The sequence below is a fragment of the Caretta caretta genome, chromosome 13 (genome assembly GCF_965140235.1).
Source record: "Caretta caretta isolate rCarCar2 chromosome 13, rCarCar1.hap1, whole genome shotgun sequence".
In the NCBI taxonomy this organism is placed as follows: domain Eukaryota; kingdom Metazoa; phylum Chordata; order Testudines; family Cheloniidae; genus Caretta; species Caretta caretta.
The window spans coordinates 19023829-19046383 of record NC_134218.1 but is presented as its reverse complement, the minus strand read 5'-3'; the positions used below and the strand labels follow the sequence as shown (position 1 = coordinate 19046383).

Here is a 22555-nt window from a genome sequence, read left to right as displayed (position 1 = left end):
TGACTCTGGCTTGACTCTTGGTATCTAATCCCAGTTCTGACCCTCAGCTTTGATTCCTGGTTCTGACTTTGGCAATCAGCAGTTGGTTCTGGTGTTAATCCTCAACTCTGTTCCCTGGATGCCTCCCGCACGCATGAGACCTGACTCCTGCTCTGACCACTAGGTCAGACCACCTATATCCTGGTCACTAACAGCAGGTTTGCTAGTCTCTGTTAGGATTTCACCTGCTGGCAGCTACTCCAATAGCTGAAATCACCAGCATAGACCTGGCTCTTACTCTGATCCTTGATCCCCATACATAAATATTCTCAGAGAGAAATTGTTGTACTGACATGAAATAAACAAATACTTAAAAAAGTAAGATGTTGCAGGTGAGTGACTTAGACTTCTGATGACAACATTTTGGATCAGGAGTGTTTAAGGAGAAGCTTTTGATTTTTTACTTTCCACCCAATAGGAGAAAGTGCCGTTCTCTCTAGGGCAGTGGTAAGCATGTTCAAGCATGAGTGACAGAGCTTTTCTCTAGTTTAGTGCAGTCCCTATGAGTCATCCATAAAGCTGAAACCACAACCATTGTCCTCTAATTAAAGAGCTACACCAAGAATACATAATAATTAGGTTACTGTGTGATACACCATCCGTGTCAACAGCATCTGCCACAAAGGTTGATTGAAACATAGTCAGCCTCCAAACATTGTGTTCTCTGGTAGACCTCCCAAACTAATTCATTACTGACCTCACCATGCAATAACATGACTCCACAGAAATCTGCAGAAAATTAGGGCAAAGTCCACATATAAATCTGTACTGTCATAGCAGGACTTGTAACTTCAGTGGGAGAAAACCACACACGTACACTCAAGGCACACAAAGATGAGAGATCCCTGACCTAATAAAGATGAATTACAAATGAAAGCCTGTTGTGGAAGCTCTCCTTTTTCAAGCTTTCTGTTTCTGTTTAACTTGATCAGGCAAAATCCATTTGAGCTAGGAGGGTGTTTACCAAATTAACAACAGTATTTTTGTTTGTGTTGTAGAAATATTTATTTAGTGATTAAGAAAATAATTTTCACCTGAATAGCACTTAAGACTCTGCTACATCATGTGTGTTCCTATTATTTCACACTGGGCTTGGAGCAGCAAGTTAATTATTTGGGGCTGAAGCTCTGTGTGTGGGAAGGTGTGACATGGAAAATGACAGAATTGTATTTAATATTGTGGAGAGCTAGGTTGAGGTATAGGTCACAGCAGATTCCTAAGGAGCCATGTGGAGCAACAAATCACAGAAGAGGCTGTGTCAGGTGCTTGTTTGTCAGTTTTGAACTAATAAACTAAGTGGTTATCAGGAGTTATACATTCCCAACAAATGGACAGCAGGTCCCATACTGTGGGACTGCTTACCTGATGAGAGGAGCTTCCTTCCAAGGCTGGTTTAAAATTAATTATACAAAAAATCAGTGATTATCTTATTTAATTTAATTTTGTTTTGGTAACATTTACTGTTTTCCAAGTGGTAGAATGGTGTGACCAGGAGGAATTTTTCTCTGATGTATAGAGTGCTCTGATTGTACAACGCACTGCACAGGAAGAAAATAGACACGATCCCTGCCCCTAGGAGTTCACGATCTAAGGGTTGATGTGATGCAATGAACGAAAGCAACAAACAAAGTTGGGGAACTGGGAGGATGAAGGTTATAATAGTGCCAGAGGAGGCACAGTTCTGCTGTAGTTGAACTCAGTGGAGGTTTTACCACTGGTTTCATTGGTGGCAGGATCAGGGCCTGGGGTATGTATGTTTATGTGGACTTCTTGATAACTCTCTGTGTGTAATTTTCACTGATATAAATTTGTTTTTAAAAGCTGGAGGCATCGTGACCTGTGGCTAGGGAACTTGAGCCTCTCCTCTGTAAAGCACTTTGAGATCTGTAGGTGAAAGTGCTGTACAAGAGCTAAGCATTACTGTTCGTGGTACTACTGATATTTGAAGTTATCAGGAAAAAAAAACATCTTAGGGTTGGTCAAACTTGAGTATGCAGTGTCCGAGGCATATTGCTATTTCTAACACACAGCATAACCAGTCTGGTTTACACATGTGTTTTTATAGTTAGGCCAGTACAGACTGTAGTGTGGATGCAGATATAGCAGTAGAAAGATGCTTTCTGTATGGCAGTGGTTCCCAAACTAGGGGCACTGCTTGTTCAGGGAAAGCCTCTGGCGGGCTGGGCTAGTTTGTTTCGGCCGATCACGGCTCCCGGTGGCTGCGGTTTGTTGTTCTCGGCCAATGGGGGCTGTGGGAAGCGACACAGGCCGAGGGACATGCTGGCTGCCCTTCCCGCAGCCCCCATTGGCCTGGAGTGGCGAACCGCAGCCAGTGGGAACCGCGATCGGCCAAACCTGCAGATGCGGCAGGTAAACAAACTGGCCCGGCCTGCCGGGGGCTTTCCCTGAACAAGCGGCTCCCCTAGTTTGGGAACCACTGCTGTATGGGAATAACTCTACCCAGAAGCACACTTACACTGATATAACTCTCTCTGCACTAGGGGGTTTAACTGTACTTGGATAGTTAAAGTAGTTCAACTGTTGTGTGTAGATGAGGCCTAAAAGAAACACTTAGTCTGACCACCAGATCCCCATTGCAGTTGGTGGGAATTTCAAGAATAGAACTAAGGGTATATCTTCACTTCAGAGTTAACCTTGTCTTTTACCATGTTTTAGCCCCCCTTTCCCTTCTTTCTCCCCATCCACGCGCACAAACCGTTTACTCAGATTTGGAGGTGCCTTGACCTGGCTGGAGGTGTGAATTAAAACCCAGGCTACCCTTTAACTCAGGCTAGAACCCACCCACTTTGTAGTGAGAATGCAGGTTAAATCACTCAAGTGCAGAAAGTCCTCCAGTGCCCTTCCCACAATTCCTCCAAACGACAAACAAGTTCTCCTACACAATTGACTGGGAGAGAATTTTAGAGTACCTCAGCAAAGAACCATGGGATATGCCCTCAGACACACATGGGTAAATATAGAAACAGTGAGGACATAGTGATGCAGGTCTGGCTTTGCTGTGGGGATGCTCATATCCAGGCTAGCCTAACTCAGGTGCCTATCACCCAGGTTAACTGTGCAGTGAAGACATTTTGTTGATTGAATGATGTGACTATGCCCTGTAGAGAAAGGAGTCTGACTTTATGGTTAGAGCAGGGGGGCTGGAAGTCAGAACTCCTGGGTTCTGTTCACTGACTTGTTATTTGACCTTAGATAAGTCACATTTACAAGTAAAATGAGGAACAATACTGACCTCCCTTGTGAGCCTGGAAGCTTAAAGTTTTTAAAGCTTCCTGTTGTCCTCATCTGAAATGTGCTAAGTACAGGGTGTTAATGTTCAAAGGGAGCTGCATGCATCACCAGAGGACAGAGTTCAACCGTATATCAGAGTAAAATTCGAGAGTAGAAACCTATGATAAATATATTTGAGAAGTAAATTACATCAGTGGCTGCATGAGTAGGACAGGTCCCAAATTCACTCCCAATAACCAGAAATCAGGGAAAGAGGATGATTAAAATCACTAAAGACTGCACACATTTTTTCTGTCGAACAGGACACCACCACGTCTGTGCGGATAGGTCTTATGATGGAAGAAATGATTTTCAACCTTGCAGATACACATCTGTTCTTTAATGACCTGGAGGTATGTAACCGCATATTTTATTTAACATCTTCCTATTTAATCATCTGCATCTGATTTAGAAACCCTTGGTTTTCTGGTCCTGAAACTTTCATTACTGACCCAAAGAAGTGGGCCTAAGATGGCTTATTGGAAGCATACCTTGCCACATCTCTCTGACATCTTTGCTTTGCTAAAGCTTTAAAAAAAAACAACAACAGAGTAACAGTGATGTCTATTGGTAGTTTTACTAAATGTAATAATGAGGACAATGTTGCTTTGTCCTTCTGAAATTTGCTATTTAATAATTTCATTAAACTAAATTAGCACAGATCTTATGGGGGCAGGTTTACAGTTAGTTCTGAGCCAATACAGAAGCGGTTGAAAGGGTCTCTGTTCCTCAACAAGCTCTATTCTGCACACACAAAAGGTAAAGTGAAGAGCTCCTGACTGTCAAACTCATGGCACGAATGAGAGCATGTGTGCATCTTTGCACTAACGCCAGAAAGTCTTCCCTAACTGAGGGAATGCCAGTTCTGATGATGAAGCATCCGGTAAAAATATACCATCACTGATGTAAAACACACCAAAGGTCATTTAGAACAGGTGCTGAAGCTCAAGAAAAGATAGCGTATATACAGCTGAGCAACTAGCTATGCAGTGTCGATGAAAAGCTTTTTGAGCTTGTAACCAGCCCATCATAAGGAATGGGCCTAAATGAGTTACATAATTTTGTTCAGGGTTTTCTAAGGCCGGACGACATTTCCTTGAAAGGAATGAGTTAGAATTCTCTTCAGGTGCTTTGGGCACAATACACTCAGGAAATTGCTTGGAATGGTCTAGGGGAAAAAACATCAGTTCTGTGCCTGCATCCCATAGGCAGAGATCCCTCCTCAGTCTGTTTATTCATTTGGAAAAGTAAGAATTTAACTGTTCCAGAGCTTGCGTGAAATGGGCCCCATGAGGGCTTCTAATTCCTTTGTCCTTCACTTCTCAGCTATATTGAATTGCTATGTGGGTTACAAGGAGTTAAAAACTTTCCTTGTACGGCTCTCTATAGAATTTGGGACTTCACTTGCTAAGAATTTTCATTTCCCTTGAAAGACAAATGGTCTGTAGCACCTGAACTGACATTTCCTTCCTCTCCCAGCTTTCCAAAGAAGTGTTTAGTGATGGGGATACATAAAGTGTGAAGTGAAAATCTTTCATAGAGAAAAAGAGGAAGAAACTATTTAAGGCACTAAGTAAAAAGTGATAATATTTAGCACATACCCAACACTCTTCATCTGAGGTGGGTAGATGGTGTTAACTCCATTTCACATGTGTGGAAACTGAGGCCGGAGGAAGCGATTTGTCCAAGCTCGCACTGCAGCAGTACCATGCTCATTCCACTAGACCTGTACCACAGCTGTGAAAGATTAAAACTTGCACATCATTACATTTGAAAACATTTCCCCCCTTGTTTTACTTATCTTTCAAGACCTGAATTCAGTTGATGGTTTGCCAAGCACCTCAGAGCAAGGTGAGGAATGTCACTGCCACTACAGTTACAAATGTCCCTGAGGATTTCAGCTGCTGCAAGCAGAACAGAATCCTTAGGTCAGGTCTTGGCAGGTGAAAAATTCTTAAATTCACCTATAACTACTGGAAAAAGGTAAATATTTTATTTAAAGTGACCCAGCATTTGAGATTTCCAGTCTTAGCTTCTGGTGCCTTAATGAAGGGCTATAAAACTTCTAGAATTGGTCTGTAGCCCTTGCAAGACCTGATGCACTGTGTGACCTAGTGGGTAAGTCTCTGCCCCTCTCTGCCTCAGTTTTCCCATCTGTAAATGGAGATCATGATGATGATGGCACCCTTCTACCTCAGACAGGCACTGTGAGTAATTAATTAATATCTCCATAATCCCTGTGAAGGTGGAGAGGACTACGTAAGTGCTAAGATTACATCTGCACTATGGAGACGATACCACCGTAGCTACGCTGGCATAGCGCCGTAGCATAGACGCAGCCTACACCAACAGAAGGGTGTAGGAACACCACTTCCCCAAAAGAAGTTAACTGTGTTGCTGGAACGCCACTCCCATCAACATAGCTGTGTCTACACAGGGGGTTATGTTAGCATAGCTACCTCAGTCAGGGGTGTAAAAAGAAAAGGAGTACTTGTGGCACCTTAGAGACTAACCAATTTATTTGAGCATGAGCTTTCGTGAGCTACAGCTCACTTCATCGGATGTATACCGTGGAAACTGCAGCAGACTTTATATACACACAGAGAATATGAAACAATACCTCCTCCCACCCCACTGTCCTGCTGGTAATAGCTTATCTAATAATAATAATAGCTTACCAGCAGGACAGTGGGGTGGGAGGAGGTATTGTTTCATATTCTCTGTGTGTATATAAAGTCTGCTGCAGTTTCCACGGTATGCATCCGATGAAGTGAGCTGTAGCTCACGAAAGCTCATGCTCAAATAAATTGGTTAGTCTCTAAGGTGCCACAAGTCCTCCTTTTCTTTTTGCGAATACAGACTAACACGGCTGTTCCTCTGAAACCAGTCAGGGGTGTGTGTTTTTTCACGCCACTGACTGATGTAGTTATGTCAATATAACTTTTCAGTGTAGACCAGGCCTAATTAAAACCATTCCCCTGAGTACTGTTCTGTCACTGTTAAGTTTGTCCACATTAGTCACAAGCTGTTGGCTCCAGGTTAAATTCACAAAGAGTGAAGTATTCTGTTGTTTTTTTTGTCACTTTCCATGTTGATGCATAAACCTCAAAAAGGTCGGATTTGGTATGAAGAAATGCACAAAGACTCCAGCTACTTCCCTCTCCAAACAGTCCAAGCCCACTGGAGCAGCAGACCTGTGCTGTTAAAAACTTTCAGCTTGATTCTTGGGCTTGTGGAGTAACTTTATTTTATCTGAGCCAGTTTGGCGCATCCATAGCAAAGTTGTGTGAGTATGGGATCCAGGTGTGCTGGTGAAAATAAATGCTTTTACTGATTTCTATAGCACTTGGCAGTCTGACTGTGTTATTTCAGAAGTGTAACACATAAGAACAACAAAATAAAAAACTGCATCATGGCTTTGATGTATCTGTCAGTGGGAGTGAATAGCAGTACAAGAGCCTTCAGCATCGAAGGTCTGACTGCAGGACATGAATTGTTCAGAACCCAGTTCTGAGAACAGTTACTCCCTAGCTAACCTTAACTACCCAAAGAGGATTTGAGGTGAGAGACAGGCTTATCAGACAACTTTGAAGATTATTGTCAACAAATATCAGTCCTACAGCCGGTTGGAAAGCAGTAGGTGTTTTCCATGAAATTTTATTTTCTTCCCATAACTTTTTTGCAGAATTTCCCCAGTTTTCTAAAATGAAAACAACCTCCGTTTTTGGGGGAGGAAGAGGGAGCATTAGACTGTTCATCGAAAAACTGAAATTTTCAGAAGAAATGAAAACTTTTGACAAAAATGTTTGCCTTGCCGTACTCCTCCCACGCCTCAAAAAGCAACACAAAAATTTCAACTTTATTGAACTTTATTCAACTTTAGTGTCTTTATTCACTAGCCATGCCGCTCCTGATAAAGTAATGACTTTCAGGCCAGAGGATTCGCAGAGTGATAGGTGAGGATTGTATGGGCACCAACTGTTGGGCTTGAAGGAGATACAATGAACAATAGTCTGTAAAAAAAAAAAAAAAAAGAGAGAGAGACAGAAAAACAAGCCCAGAGAGACTGACTCAGGTTTAGATCTGCTGAGATTACAGTATACAGCAGCCCCACCAAGTGGCGTAATGATGACTTGACCAGGGCTCAGTAAACTCAATCCACACCATGCTACAATGCTGAAACTGCCCGTGGAGCTGCCCTGCATTCAGGCATGTACAGAAGAAAGGCAAAGTGAGAGCTTGTATTAAGGAACAAGAAAACTGCAGGGAACAGGTGAATGTGACATCTGATACTGTTAAGCCCCAGAGCAAGAGAACTTGTGTTCAGGCCAGCCATTTTAAGCACAGGTGCCTTCATTTCTGCACAGCTGAAAAAGGCCAGAGGAACAGAAACTAACCATTTGTTTGAGCCAGCCCTAAGGCAAATGAAGAAATTGAGGGAGCTTATTAGTGGTAGTACAATGTCCACAAAGAGCATCTATTTATTTCCAGGAAGGCAATGGCACAGCAAAGCTTCTGATTGCCCTATTTTCCCTGCAGTCAGCTGCAGGACTTGCATATGGATGTTGTACTGGAACCACAGATATTATCAGATCACAGAGAGAGAATTCAGACTAGTGTGCTGTATACACTCACCCCATCCTCTTTCCTGGCAAGGTGAGTTCATTAGAACAGTGGTTCCCAGCTGTTGATGAATGTATCTGTAATAGCCCCTCCGGGGTTTTTTGATGCTGGGTACTTTCCTTGTCTCCCATTTTCCCCTTGCACAAAGGTCTCCTCCATCTACAACCTTCCTGCCTAGCTTTATATTGAACTAGCAGTTCAGGATGAGTGCTGAGCCTCCAAATGCTGTGCTCACCTTCCAAACAATTGCACGCATTATATGCTGCTATAGCAGCTGAGTCTATTCTCACACAGTCAGGCATGGAGGCTAGAGTGCTCCAAGTTCTGAAGCTTCTACCATGTGCAGCTGACCAGGAGATAGGAAGCAGCAGCAAACCAGGCCTCTGCCCAATGGGTGGAGGCCAGTTTGTCATTAGGAAGTTGGGAGTTACCCCCCTGGACTTCAGGAGGTTTTTTGATTCATCTATACAAGGTCTTTTTACTAGTTTACTAGTGGTTTCCCAGGAGCAGGGCCGGATTAATTCTCCTGTGGGCCCAAGGCTATTAGATTTTGTGGGGCCCCGGGGTGTTTGGAGTTGGGCTCAGGGCTGGGGCAGGAGATTGGGGTGCAGAAGGGGATGCAGCTCCAGCTGGGGTGGTGGGCTCTTATTGGACCAACTTCTGTTGGGGAAAGAGTCAAGCTTTCAGGATACACTGAGCTCTTTTTCATGTCTTCAGACCTGTAGCTCGAAAGCTTGTCTCTTTCCCCAACAGAAGTTGGTTCAATAAAATATATTACCTCACCCACCTTGTCTCTCCGGTTAGATGTGTAACTAATCATCCGCACACACAGTTACTGTGATGCACACAAACTGGGTGCCCGTGTTTATATGCCTGCAGTCTAAAAATGGAGGCGACACAGTATATTGTGTATATATAGGCCTCATATAGCATTTTACCTCTTCAAAATACTGCACACACATGAACTAATTCTCACACCCCCATTGAGAGGCAAGTATTATCCATTCTCCATTTTATTAGATGAAAGAGTAGAGAGGATAAGTGACTTGTTCAAAGCAATATAATGAGGTAGGAGCAGAATTAGAACTTGGGTGTCTTGGGCTTCAAGTTCCATGCTTATTTCACTAGACCCTGCTGGCTCCCTGTGCATCTCTATCTAGAAAGATATGCATCCCTCTCTTCCACATTTGTTTGGTGGGCAGTCTAGAAAATGCTAAACAGAAAAACAGGTGTCAGAGAGATTAGTACAGTGTTTATAAACCTACCTTTTGAAGCCATCCCTGGGGGCTAAGCATTCCGAGTGTTGTTCAGTGGCCCTGTTGCCACAGTGAGGGATAGCTGTTTGTGTAACCAAGGATATCCTAAATATCACCTCTTGAGCCTTTTGTAAAATGTGGACATACCATGAACACAAACTATTTCCTGTTACTTTAACTTGTCTGCATCAAGTCCCACCTGTATGCAGAAGTAAATAAAAGAATGGTCCAAACATTTCAGAACTTCAGAAAAGGTTTGGTTCTCAGAGGCGGTTGGGGCCTTATATTTCCTGAATCAGGTATAGCCTGTATGCACCACACTAATCATGTAGCTCTATGAGATCCCAGAGAATCATTTAAAAAAAGCCAACAGATGTGAAAACTAGGGTTCGGAAATGTCCTCATTGCTGACTTTCATTCAAACAATCTGGATCTTCTGTTCAGCTGCCCAGATATTCCTGTCCTCCTTCCTCTCTCACTAAGATCTCAAGTAAATTCAGTGAGAATGAAAAATTAGTCTGGTAACCAAGTAGTAAAGCACAGTCTACATTCTTGCCTTGTTCAGCTTCTCTGTGTTTTACCCAGTAACATGATAGGTCGGCTGGTGGACTATGAGGTAGCGTCTCACCAAGTGTCATGGTATTTTATTAAGTCAGAAATGTGATAGCTACTGTTGTCACACTTCAGTGTACAGAACAATTCATTCGTAAATGAGAAAAGCAGATCCCCCACAAATACCTTTCCCCTTACATAATGCACAGCACAATGCAACTGTAGCTGAGTGGGCTATGACAATATTATTCCAGCATGCTTTCACAGCTCACAACCACTGTTGGGAATGTTTTTTTAATTTTAGAATGGGGGTGTGTGCCAGCAGAGATCTGTTATTAATTTATTTTCTCAGCTCTCATTTGTAGAGTCGGCGCTCACTTGAAAATACTGGCGTCAATTATAAAGCAAGAAACAGAGGAGATAGGAAGTGGATTGGATTAGATACTTTAGAAACCCCTACTCAGCAAAAGTCAGGAATTGTATCATAAGGGATCCAGCATTATACCATAAGGGAAGCAGGATTAATACATCTCTGACATGATGGTTCTTGAAATTTTAGGGCTACATTTTCAAAGGAAAGTGTGTGCACAAAATTATATGTACTTCTATCGCATTACAACCCTCAAGTGCATTTGCCGCTCAGGAAACTCTGTCCTCCTGATAGGGAAGGTGGGTAAAATTTTCAAAAGCACAGGAGTGATTTAATCACTTTTGAAAATGGGACTTAGGAGCCTAAGTTATACTTTCAAAATGGCCTCAGTCACTTAAGTGATTTTGAAATTTTTACCCAATCTGCAGAAATGTAGGATTTGTGAACAGAACTGTCTCACATGCATTTCTGAAGGCACGTCTGTGATGTCCACCCTTTGGAAATCTAGCCACAAGATTTTGTGTGTGTGGGCAGAAGGGGTGGATTTAATTCGCTCATAGAACATCTTTGGCTGTGTAGAGAGATTACTACAAGCTTCATAGGGTAGATAACAAAGAGTGACTAGATCAGCCAAAAAACCAGAACAATATCTGCTGACTTCCAAGGGCCTTTGCAAGATACATTGTCCCTTCCCTGCTAGAGTCAAAGAAGAGAGAGAAAAGGTCTTCCTGACTTTCTTCCCATCCCCTTTTTAATCACAGTGTCAAGTCAGAGAAAGAAACCATAGAAATAACATTTATTGAGATTTTGAGGTAAAGCCGTCACCACTCGAACAATGAAGAATTTAGATGATATGATCTAGAGTGCATATTTCATGCTCCAAGTGCATAATCTATTCAGTTTAAATTTCCTGTGTATTGATTTCCTTATTACTTATGTGCATTATTTCTTAACTCTGTCTGTGGAATGGGGATATGAAAGGGTCCCTTCTCCTCTTGGTGCATGGGCAGGACAGGGTAAAGCCCCAGCAAGCACTGGGGAAACACTATAGGAGCAAGACATGTCTCAGACAAGAAATTTCTGTGGAAAGACCTAGAAAAAGGGGTTTTCTTCTTTTCCTTAAATTAAGCCTGAATATTCTTATTGGTACAGGTTTCAGAGTAGCAGCCATGTTAGTCTGTATCCGCAAAAAGAAAAGGAGGACTTGTGGCACCTTAGAGACTAACAAATTTATTTGAGCATAAGCTTTCGTGAGCTGCAGCTCACTTCATCAGATGCATTCAGTGGAAAATACAGTGGGAAGATTTATATACACAGAGAACATGAAACAATGGGTGTTACCATACACACTGTAATGAGAGTGATCGGGTAAGGTGAGCTATTACCAGCAGGAGAGTGGGGGGGGACGGGGGGGTAACCTTTTGTAGTGATAATCAAGGTGGGCCATTTCCAGCAGTTGACAAGAATGTCTAAGGAACAGCAGAGGCGGGGGAGGGGAATAAACAGGGGGAAATAGTTTCACTTTGTGTAATGACACATCCACTCCCAGTCTTTATTCAAGCCTAAGTTAATTGTATCCAGTTTGCAAATTAATTCCAATTCAGCAGTCTCTCGTTGGAGTCTGTTTTTGAAGTTTTTTTGTTGAAGAATTGCCACTTTTAGGTCTGTAATCGAGTGACCAAAGAGATTGAAGTGTTCTCCGACTGGTTTTTGAATGTTATAATTCTTGATGTCTGATTTGTGTCCATTTATTCTTTTACATAGAGACTGTCCAGTTTGGCCAATGTACATGGCAGAGGGGCATTGCTGGCACATGATGGCATATATCATGTTGGTAGATGTGCAGGTGAATGAGCCTCTGATAGTGTGGCTGATGTGATTAGGCCCTATGATGATGTCCCCTGAATAGATATGTGGACACAGTTGGCAATGGGCTTTGTTGCAAGGATAGGTTCCTGGGTTAGTGGTTCTGTTGTGTGGTGTGTGGTTGCTGGTGAGTTTTTGCTTCAGGCTGGGGGGCTGTCTGTAAGCAAGGACTGGCCTGTCTTCCAAGATCTGTGAGAATGATGGGTCGTCCTTCAGGATAGATTGTAGATCCTTGATGATGCGTTGGAGAGGTTTTAGTTGGGGGCTGAAGGTGATGGCTAGTGGCGTTCTGTTATTTTCTTTGTTGGGCCTGTCCTGTAGTAGGTAACTTCTGGCTACTCTTCTGGCTCTGTCAATATGTTTCTTCACTTCAGCAGGTGGGTATTGTAGTTGTAAGAATGCTTGATACAGATCTTGTAGGTGTTTGTCTCTGTGTGAGGGGTTGGAGCAAATGCGATTGTATCGTAGAGCTTGGCTGTAGACAAGACTGGGAGTGGATGGGTAATTACACAAAGTAAAACTATTTCCCCCCCCGCCCCCCACTGCTCCTCAGATGTTCTTGTCAACTGCTGGAAATGGCCCACTTTGATTATCACTACAAAAGGTTTCCCCCTCACCTTCCCCTCCCCTCTCTTCCTCCCCCCCCCCCGATGAAGTGATCTGTAGCTCACGAAAGCTTATGCTCAAATAAATTTGTTAGTCTCTAAGGTGCCACAAGTCCTCCTTTTCTTACTGGTACAGTAATGCTCTTTGATGGGGGAAGGCTGCTGATTCTGATACCACACAATGCATGTAAACTACTAATGTTTCTCTGTTTTACTGGTCAAGAGACAAACAAGTTCCTTTGCATGAGCTTTACGCATTTCTGTATGACCAGGAAGCACCTTAATGTGCAGTTCAAGAACTATTGTGATCTCAGACAGTTCTTGCTTATGCACAGTAATTCTATTCATGTTGTGGCCAAGCAGCATCTGAAATTGGCTTATAATCTAATTAATTGACTGGAATTTGTTGAAAGTATTAGCAATACATGGGGACCTGATTTTACCTTAATATCTGCCCTTAATGTGTTTTTCACTTCATGATACTTAGTCCTTCCATGAGTGCAGGGACTAGACTAGATGACCTCTTGAGGTCCCTTCCAGTCCTATGATTCTATGATTATTCAATGATAAAATTCTTCCTTCAAATTTGTTATTCCAAGGCAATGTCATTTTCTGACTCATTTGGGTTTTTTTGTTTTTGTTTGTTTATGCTTTGCAGGATTGTGACCAAATACACATAGATGACGTATCATCAGATGACAATGGACAAGATCTAAGGTAGGTAATCTCTGGACTGGAATCTCCAGCTCAAACATTCCACAATTCCTTGGAAATGGCTTGAGGATAAGCAATGGTATAATATAAATAACATTCTTGATCTTGCTGTTTTCCCCTTCCATACTCCTTGCATTCATCAACGCATGGGAGCACAAAACTCCTCTTTCTCACACTAATATGCCCAGGCCTTACTCTCACGCCCTGTCCATATTAAGCTTTAAACCATACTGGAAAACAAGTTTGAAAATGGGTTGAACTCAGCTCAGCTACACCAGTTTCAAATATGGTTTGGCCAGCCAACGTAGATTGGACCAAACCATTTCAAAACCATTCTTGAGCCTTAGACTTGTGCAGTGTTGTGTCTGGACTGTATGAAACTCAGGCCCAGAATTCCCAGGAGCTTTGCCAAAACTAATGGGAGAGTTCCCACTTTTGCAGCTGACGGTCCTATATGTATCCCCATATTCTGTGGTATTAAAAGGAAATTGTATGGTTATGGGTTACAATATAATTATCATATTTTCCACTGGAATTGACTCCTGGTTAGAGTATTGTTATTTATTGTAAGATCTCAAGGTTACTGTGGCAACTGTACTATTAACACATCACCCTATTCTACTTGCTATATAATTTGAGAATTAATTGCCTCAATGCATTGTCCTCTGATTGTAACAGCTATGCATCCCAGCTACTTATTTTCCACGTGACATTTCTTTATGTGGGATATGTTGACAACTCCATGGTCACAGCATTGATTATGCCCGACATGAACTTCATGGCTAAGAACTGTGCAGTACTTTGAAAATTTAGTCCTGCGTTTTAGACTCATGCTGCACTGAATAGTATTCCCAAAAAAGTGGTACCTTTGATCAATGCTACCAGAAACTCATGATGGTGTTAGACATATTCCTCAGGGAAACAACCCTGCAATTTAGGCTTATCTGTCAAGCCAGAACTCAGTGTCACAATAAAATGTCTTCTTTGATTTAAAGGAGTGATTGTTAGTGTCCAGCAATCTTACATTGTGAATGGCAGGTAGACCAATAAAAATTGGCTTTGTCATGGAAATATTACTCCAGATTTGCATACACCAATACTGTGTAAATCAGGTAATCATGCACACAATAAATTTGCATGTGCATTTGCCAAGTGTGCATGTACATTCACAGTAATTGTGTGGTAACCGGGACCTGTGCTCACACGCAGTTGTTTTCCAATGGATTGTTTATATGATAAATGGATGTAGCTACTCAGTACAGAGTACTGTGGAAGCCTCATAGGGAAGGCAGTTTTCCCCACACAGAAAAGCTTCACTCAGAGGAGCAGGGCCAGATTAACTCTCCTGTGGGCCAGGTGCTATTAGATTTTCTGGGGTCCCTGGGCGTTTGGAGTGCAGGAGTGGGCTCAGGGCTGGGGAAGGGGATTGGGATGTGGGAGGGGGTGCAGCTCCAGATGTGGGGGTGGGCTCTGGGGTGGGGCCAGGGCTGTGACAAGGGAGATTGGGATGCAGCAGGAGGTTCAGGGTGTGCGCTCTGGGTGGGAGTTTGGGCACAGGAGGGGGTGCGGGGTCTGGGAGTGAATTTGGGTGCAGGAGGGGCTTTGGGCTGGGGTAGGAGCTTGGGGTACAGGAGGGGGGGGATGGGGTGCAGGCTCTGGCTGGGAGGCGCTTACCTCAGGCAGCTCCTGGTTGACGGCGCAGCAAGGCTAAGGCAGGATTCTTGCCTGCCCTGGCTCTGCGCTGCTCTTCTCCCCAAGGTGGCCGACACGTCCAGCCCCTAGGCAGAGGGACCAGGCCGCTCTGCACGGTGCATGCTGCCCATGCCTGCAAGCGCTGCCCCACAGCTCCCATTGGCCACGGTCCCTGGCCAATGGGAGCTGTGGAGCCGGCGCTGGGAGTGGGGGCAGTGCGCAGAGATTCCCTGAATGCCCTCGCCTAGGGGCCACAGGGGCACATCAGCGAGCTGGCGCTTGTGGCGCTAGCCCCAGGGGAGGCGTTGAGGCTCAGGGACTGATGTCTGGTGAGACTTGCCGCAGGCTGGATGAAAAGAAGCAGCGGGCTGCATCTGACCCGTGGGCCTGCAGGGCCCCCCTTAGCCCGAGGCCCTGGGCTGCAGCCCCTAAAGCTCCTAAATTAATCCGGCCCTGGCGAGGAGGTCTCATGTCATTTAGGATTGTAGTTTGTGCTTTGCAAAGCACTGAAAGAATGGGAGACTTTCAGGCTGTTTTATTAGTCTGTAAGCAGGCTCTACTACACAGCAAATCCAGGTGTGAGTGCAGACACATACAAATGATAAACTGGATTTTACCTTAAGTAAATTAGTGCAAATAATCCTGTTCTGAGAGTATGTGGGAAAGCAATCTGCTAACAGCATCTCTTTTCATCCTGCAACAAGCCCCAGCCCAAAAGATCTCTGTTGCTTTTCAAAAACTTCTCATATGCTTAGGGAAATTAAGCCAAAATAATTTTGGGAAGTGAATTAAGCTAAATTGAAATAAAATGTCACTTTATTTCTGAATGAGAGCATCCACACAGGAGTTTAACCTGCTTTAAATTCTCACCTTTAGTTGATTTGACTTAACTTCCTTCATAGACAAGGCCTTTGTCATCTTTCCTATATGCCATATCCATTTTATTCTCTTCTTCTGGGCTCTGCTTGGGCAGCATAAAAGGGATTTTGGTGGAGAATGTTTATGACCATGTTGTAAGCAGTCACTGCCCTTTCCTTCCACTGTTAATTCTTTTCTTGTTCTAAAACAGGCTCAAAGCCCGGTATTAACATACAATGCCAAACAATCGGAAAGGTCTACATCAGAATTACCTTCTTTAGGATTTGAGTATTTATGCAGACAGATAGTTGCATTAGCAGCTGTGTTTCAGTAAGCCAGGCATGCGTAGTGATTCGGTGCCCAGTTGTGATTTTCATGTAGAGGACAGTCCTGTTTTTCTCTGTGTTTAAGGTAGTTCTAAGACTCTCACAATGAATGCGTGGTAGTAACCAACATGTACGATGTCTTCATGAGAAGGCATTTCACCATTTGTGCCCCATAAATTCCTCATTGTTTTCAGAGATGTGTAGAAACTAGACACGTGAAGATAGGGGAGCAGCGCTGGGCTCCACACCTCTGGCAATCTTGTTGGTTCCTCATGCCTGAAAATAGGTTTTTCTTGTCAAAATTAATGGGCCAAAATGTTTACCCCATTAATCCCCCTATAGGATCAGTAGTTGTATCCAGTTGCACATGGAAAACCATATCTTTTATTGTACATATCTGTCATTATCGCGCCAGATGTTTAACACCGTCAGATGCACAATTGTGTGTAAAATGCACATGCAATTACATACCTGCATTTGTATAAAAAATTGTCAGTCTGCCTAATTTGCCTTTATAAGTATGTGTTGGAGGGCTGGGGGAAGAGTTGTGCATGCAAATAGGTGTACCCACAAATTCAGCAGGAGTGGTAATGAAAATTGACTGAAGATTTAGCCCAACAAATAAATTAGCACACCACAAATTGATAGGTATTAGCAGAAACACTGGTAGGGGCAAGAAGATATTTATTCCTCCTCCCCCTGTGCTTTACCAGCTGCCTCCATTACTCTCCAGCAACATCTGGTGTCCCTCTTCCTCTGCCCCCTTCACTTGTTTCCACACCCAATTGGAAGTAACCTTGTATTATATAATTGCACTAACACTCTTTCCTGTTTCTTCCTCCTCCTCTTTCCCCTGCTTCCCCCCCACCAGCACATATAACTTCTCAGCAGATGGCTTTCACAGTTCAACTGCCGGTGCAAATCTGTGTCTGGGCTCTGGAGTTCACGGGGGAGTTGACTGGATGAGGAAATTAGCATTCCGCTACCGGCGGGTGAAAGAGATGTACAATACCTACAAAAACAATGTAGGAGGTGAGTGTCTCCAGCAAGGGAATGGCCCCTTTCATCTTTCATAAAAACTCTCTCTGTTCAGCAGGATAAACACTACAAGGTAGGTGTATAGCAAGCAGCGTACTTAGGTACTATAGCGAGCAGTGTACCTTGATCTTTGGAGAACTGAACTGCTAGGCAAGTGTTTCAGCAGAATTAAGCAGTGTTATCCTTAAATAACAATGGTCATGACAGAATAGCCTAGGCACTCCAAAAACAAGGCGCAAACTCATTTGTTATAGGGAGAAATGCAGTCTAATTGTTAGAGCAAGGGAATCAAGACTGCTCCTGTACCCTATTCCCATCTCTGACACATTGTAACAGGATGGGTAAGTTGCAGCCTGTCTACACCAGAGTTTTCCCATGTGCAGACTGGGGCTAATACCTAGCTCACATGGGTGTGTTGTGAGGCTTGGTTAGCTTTTGCCAAGTGCTCTGAGGTCCCGGGAAAGGCATTAGAGATAGTGGACCAAGCTACAAAATCTGGATCTAGATTTTACACACCCTTCTCAAGGTCAGGAGTTGATCAGACAAGAGGTTGTAGTTCAGGTCTATCTCTAATTAGCAGGAAATGAAATATTACTGCTCCTAAGAGGGCTCTGTAAAGTTCTGTGTTCCCCATGCCTGTTCCCCTGTACACGAGAGGAGAAATCAAGCCCTGCTTCAAGAGCCTTATACACAGCGTGCTGTGTCTACTCTAAATGCGGCTCAGAAATTATTGTAAGGTCTTTCAGGAGTGGCTAATTTCTGTTCTCTATTGTACAGAGCCTAGCACACTCAGCACTCAAATAATAATGGTCTAGGCACTAATTCCCTATCCATGCGATGAACCTGGCAATAGGTTAATAAAAAAACCAAATATTTTTAAAATATACATTTCATTCACCCTGATATTTGTGCACCTCGTTAAAGGGCACCCCATCTCCAAAGTCCATGGGATCCCTAACAAATACAATTAAAACCACATATCTTTGCCAAAAGAAAGCTGTGTGACCCAATAAATTATCACCAGAGCTGGTGCAGAAAACATTACGTTCATCACCTCCCCAAACATACAATAAATAAAACACACACGCACCCTTCAAACAACCTAAAACCAATATCTCGAGTCTGACACAGAGGAATGCATAGATGAGCTCTTGTGTATATGGAAGGAAAGAGTATTCCTGAGTCACAGTTCCCTATCCCACATCCCATCAAAACGATATCACAAGACAATGGAATGTTCTAGCCTCCTTGATCTCACAGCATCCAATATAGCTAAGCTAGTTTCTCTCTTAGGCTGGGGTGGGGTTTTGTCAGCACAGGTGTCCCAGAGCTAGAGCCAGAATAACATATAACCAAAAATAATAATATTCCTAAAGGTATTTTAAATATTTGCCTTTTACTTCCCATATATACTAGGAATAACGACCTTGTGAACAGATTTTCAGGGGGATTAATGACCAGCAGGACCCAACAGTCATCTGCTTCTGCTCTGACCTCTATCTCCTCCGCACTGGTCGTTAATTCTCAGGAAATGCCCGGCGCCTCAATCATTATTGCTTAGTTTGTACATAAACTCTATGGGAAATTTCAGAAAAGTATTCTAACTGAGCCATGCAAATTGCTAACTACAGAGACGGAGCTGAGCAAAATACTGGCTAAAATGCCAGTGCTAACTACTACACCAGTTAATGTATTTCAGAGAAGGTTTCTCCATACAACAGGGCCTTAGTCGTGAAACACTTTGCACAGCAGCCATCTAGAGGTTCAGTGGGTTGAAGCAGAGACCAGTGACAGATTAAAGTCCCTCAACTGTGACTTCTGCAAAAGAGACTGGGGTCAAGACAGGAGGCGGAATGAGGGAAGTGGATGAATAGGAGTGAGAAATATTGGGAGCATTCAGGGCATCATCTACTTTGAAGCGATGTCCAAAAAGAATGCTAGCAGCAGGTTCCAGAGGGAGAAGGGAAGGTGACTCAGGGCAGAGCCTTGACACACTCTATAGCAGCAGGATTAGAAGAAGTCTCCACCAGGAATGAAAGAGGAGCAGCTCGACTGAGGTAGGATAGGATTCAAACATGGCCAGGAGAGAGCAGGAGGCCATTTAGTGTACTGTGTACTAAGCTGTGCAAGTCATTCCCTTTCCGTGCAGCTACAAATAATGTTGCTTAATTTCCCTGCTTGCAGGTTTAATAGGAGCTCCTAAGAGAGAAACCTGGCTTCAGTTAAGAGCAGAACTGGAAGCTCTGACTGATCTCTGGCTCACTCATGCTCTCAAGGCTCTGAATTTGATACATTCCCGGTAAGAACAGCTTAAGGAATCACCTACATATGAGATCCAAGAGTTTCTTTTGCTTCTCTTCTTTTCCTCCAAACAAACCAGGGCACGTTTATAGGATTTTGCTGGCCAAATATGTGGGAGGCCCATCTGCACATGTTTTCCAGATTTGTATTATCCAGGGTAGGGGTGAGCTCAATCTGATACAAAGGACCAAACAAAATAAAATCAGCTGGTTTTCCTGCCTTGCTGCTGGATATCTCATTTGTAGCATTCCCAGGAAGGTACTAAACAGATTTGCAAGTAAGGGGAAATAGAAGCACTACTAGCCCTGACTTAGTTCACCCAAGGGACACAGTGTAAATGACATTGGAGATTTACCACCATTTAAAGCACCTCAGTGGTTGGTTGCAATATGCAAAGTCTCTGCCTTTGTCACTGGTTTGTTTTTAATTATTTCATTTCTCATAAATTAATAAAGAGAGTGTACAAAAAACCTCAATCACTTTCCATCACATAGTCACCAACTTCTCCGGAGCTTTTTCGGGTTGTATCCTGCCCTGTGCTCCCAGCTCAGAGGCTATCAGGAGAAAAGGACACAGATTGCCTCACTCACTGCAATTTCAACTAACCACTTTGTTTTCTAGGTCTAACTGTGTAAACGTGTTGGTCACCACAACTCAGCTCATACCAGCTCTTGCTAAAGTGCTGCTATATGGACTGGGCACAGTCTTCCCCATTGAAAACATCTATAGTGCAACAAAGACAGGTAAGAGCAATGCAGCTAAGGCCTCGTCTAAAGTGCAATTGGCTGTTTGTGACCAGGTTGTGGCCCTCGCATCTGACCCACTTACAGTAAGCATGGTTGAATTGCGTTCCTGCAGCAGCTTTATTCACAATAGAATCACATGATCCTCCTGTTGGTGCCTCCACATCTAACATACTAACTGCCCATGTTTGTATCAGTGCAGCATAGGAAGAATCAAGGTAGCTCTCCCACAGTACCTCAGTAGGCAATACAGTGCCTAGGAGACATGCACGCCCAACAGCATTAGCAACCTGTGGGCCATATGTTCTGGAACACCCTATCTCACATATCTGAGAGGAAGGAATGCTAATCGAACCTGTTACATAAACATGGCTAAAGGACCTGTTTACACTGGGGGGCTGGGCTGGACAGTGAACTGGACCAGTTACAGAAAAGCAACCGTGAATCAAGATAGAAAAGCCATGGTTATGTGCTGTGATTGATAACAGGTATTCGCAAAAAGAAAAGGAGTACTTCTGGCACCTTAGAGACTAACCAATTTATTTGAGCATGAGCTTTCGTGAGCTACAGCTCACGGATGAAGTGAGCTGTAGCTCACAAAAGCTCATGCTCAAATAAATTGGTTAGTCTCTAAGGTGCCACAAGTACTCCTTTTCTTTTTGCGAATACAGACTAACACGGCTGTTACTCTGAAACCTAACAGGTATTAACAATCTTGTTTGCTAACACGACCAGGTTTACAGCTATACCTGGTTACAATCTTTGAATGTACACAGGGCCGAAGGAAGGAAGGATGATGGTCTTTTGGTTCAGGCGTTGGACTGAGAAACAGGAGATCTGGGCTCAATTTCTGACTCTACCATAGAATTTCTGTATGATCCAGGGCAAGTCACTTAGGCTTTCTGTGGTTCAGCTTCCCATCGCTAAACTGGGGCTAATAATACTCACCTACCTCACAGCAGTGCTGGACATTTAAGCTCATTGTTTGTAAGGCTGAGACACTTGGTGAGCACCAAAAGAAATGCCTATAAATAAAATAAAGAGAAGCTCTGAAGGTGCAGAATAGAATATTTAATGTTGTGTGATAGCTGACTGGGAGCTCCTTTAAATCAAAGCATATGGACTCAGTGCTGAGATACAAAACTATGAATTTCATGGATCACATCTGCACCACACTAGTATACCTGCTGAACTCCCCCTGCATACACCAGGCTCAATATAAAACCTGTGATGGATTTTCTGGGGGGAGACTTCTTTGATTGTTCCAAAGTTTTGGTCAGGAGTCTGGTGAGGACATTCTTACAGTGACCAGCAGTAAAAAGATGCAGAGATTATAGAGAAAGCAGGATGGTCTAGTGTTCTGAGTATGTGACTAAGAACCAGGAACTCCCAAGATCTCATCCTCTCTCTGCCATCGTGACTCACTGTGTGACCGTGGCCAGATCAATTAAATTAAAACTTTTAAAATTTTTTAAAAAGTTTGAGAATGTTGGCCTTAATCTCTGGGGGTCCCTGTTTCCCTGTATGTAAAGAGGTGATGATCATTCTCTACTTCCCATGGTGCTGTGAAGATTAATGTTTCTAATTTGTTTTGTAAATGTATGTTAAGCAGCACTAGTATATCATATTGCCAGATCAGGAATGACCAGATGGTCCTATTTGCTTTCCCTTTGTGGATAAAAATATGGATAAGAATGTGAATTTCAGCTTCTCACAACTCCATACTACCATCCAGCCAAAAAGAACTACACAAGGCCTAATATCCAAAAATCCCTAACCTCCTCCAGAGGCTGTACATCCCTTCTTCTTGCCCTTTTGTGATATTATTAATTATTTTTATATTGTGGTGCATAGATACCCAGAAGCTCCCTGAAACTCTGACATACCCTTGTGGCTAGCACCTCTTAGATTCTTGCACTCCCTCAAAATGACATTTCTGTCCCACCCCAACAGCACTAGCTTGCAAGGAAGGCTGAAAGTAGAAAATGTCAACAACAATAAAAAACCCCAAACAAACAAAAAAGTGTTAATTTAAAAAAAAATTATGATCAAAAGCTGAAAGTTTTTCGGGTGAATACTTTTTGACAAAAATTGAAATGTTTCTGCAGAAAGCAGATATTTTTCATGAAAAATTCTGTGTAGTAGAAAGTTTAGGTGGAAATTTTTTGGCCAGCCCTACTGGATAGCTCACAGTTGTCCTAGGTTGTTGGACTTAAACCCTAAAGCATGTTTGCCATGTTGCCAACACCAAGTATTCACAAAACACTAAATTGGTTTAAAA

General features: G+C 43.1%; 1 protein-coding gene across 9 annotated transcripts in view; it reads left to right on the top strand.

The window, feature by feature from the left end:
* EYA2 (EYA transcriptional coactivator and phosphatase 2) overlaps positions 1–22555 on the top strand; it is a 156284-nt gene that overhangs the window by 124888 nt on the left and 8841 nt on the right. For all 9 annotated transcript variants that reach the window (XM_075118784.1, XM_048819518.2, XM_048819519.2 and 6 more), the window contains 5 exons: positions 3594–3683; positions 13261–13319; positions 17064–17224; positions 19415–19529; positions 20153–20274. In XM_075118784.1, coding sequence (XP_074974885.1) covers positions 3594–3683; positions 13261–13319; positions 17064–17224; positions 19415–19529; positions 20153–20274 — 547 coding nt within the window. The remainder of the gene's footprint in view (positions 1–3593; positions 3684–13260; positions 13320–17063; positions 17225–19414; positions 19530–20152; positions 20275–22555) is intronic.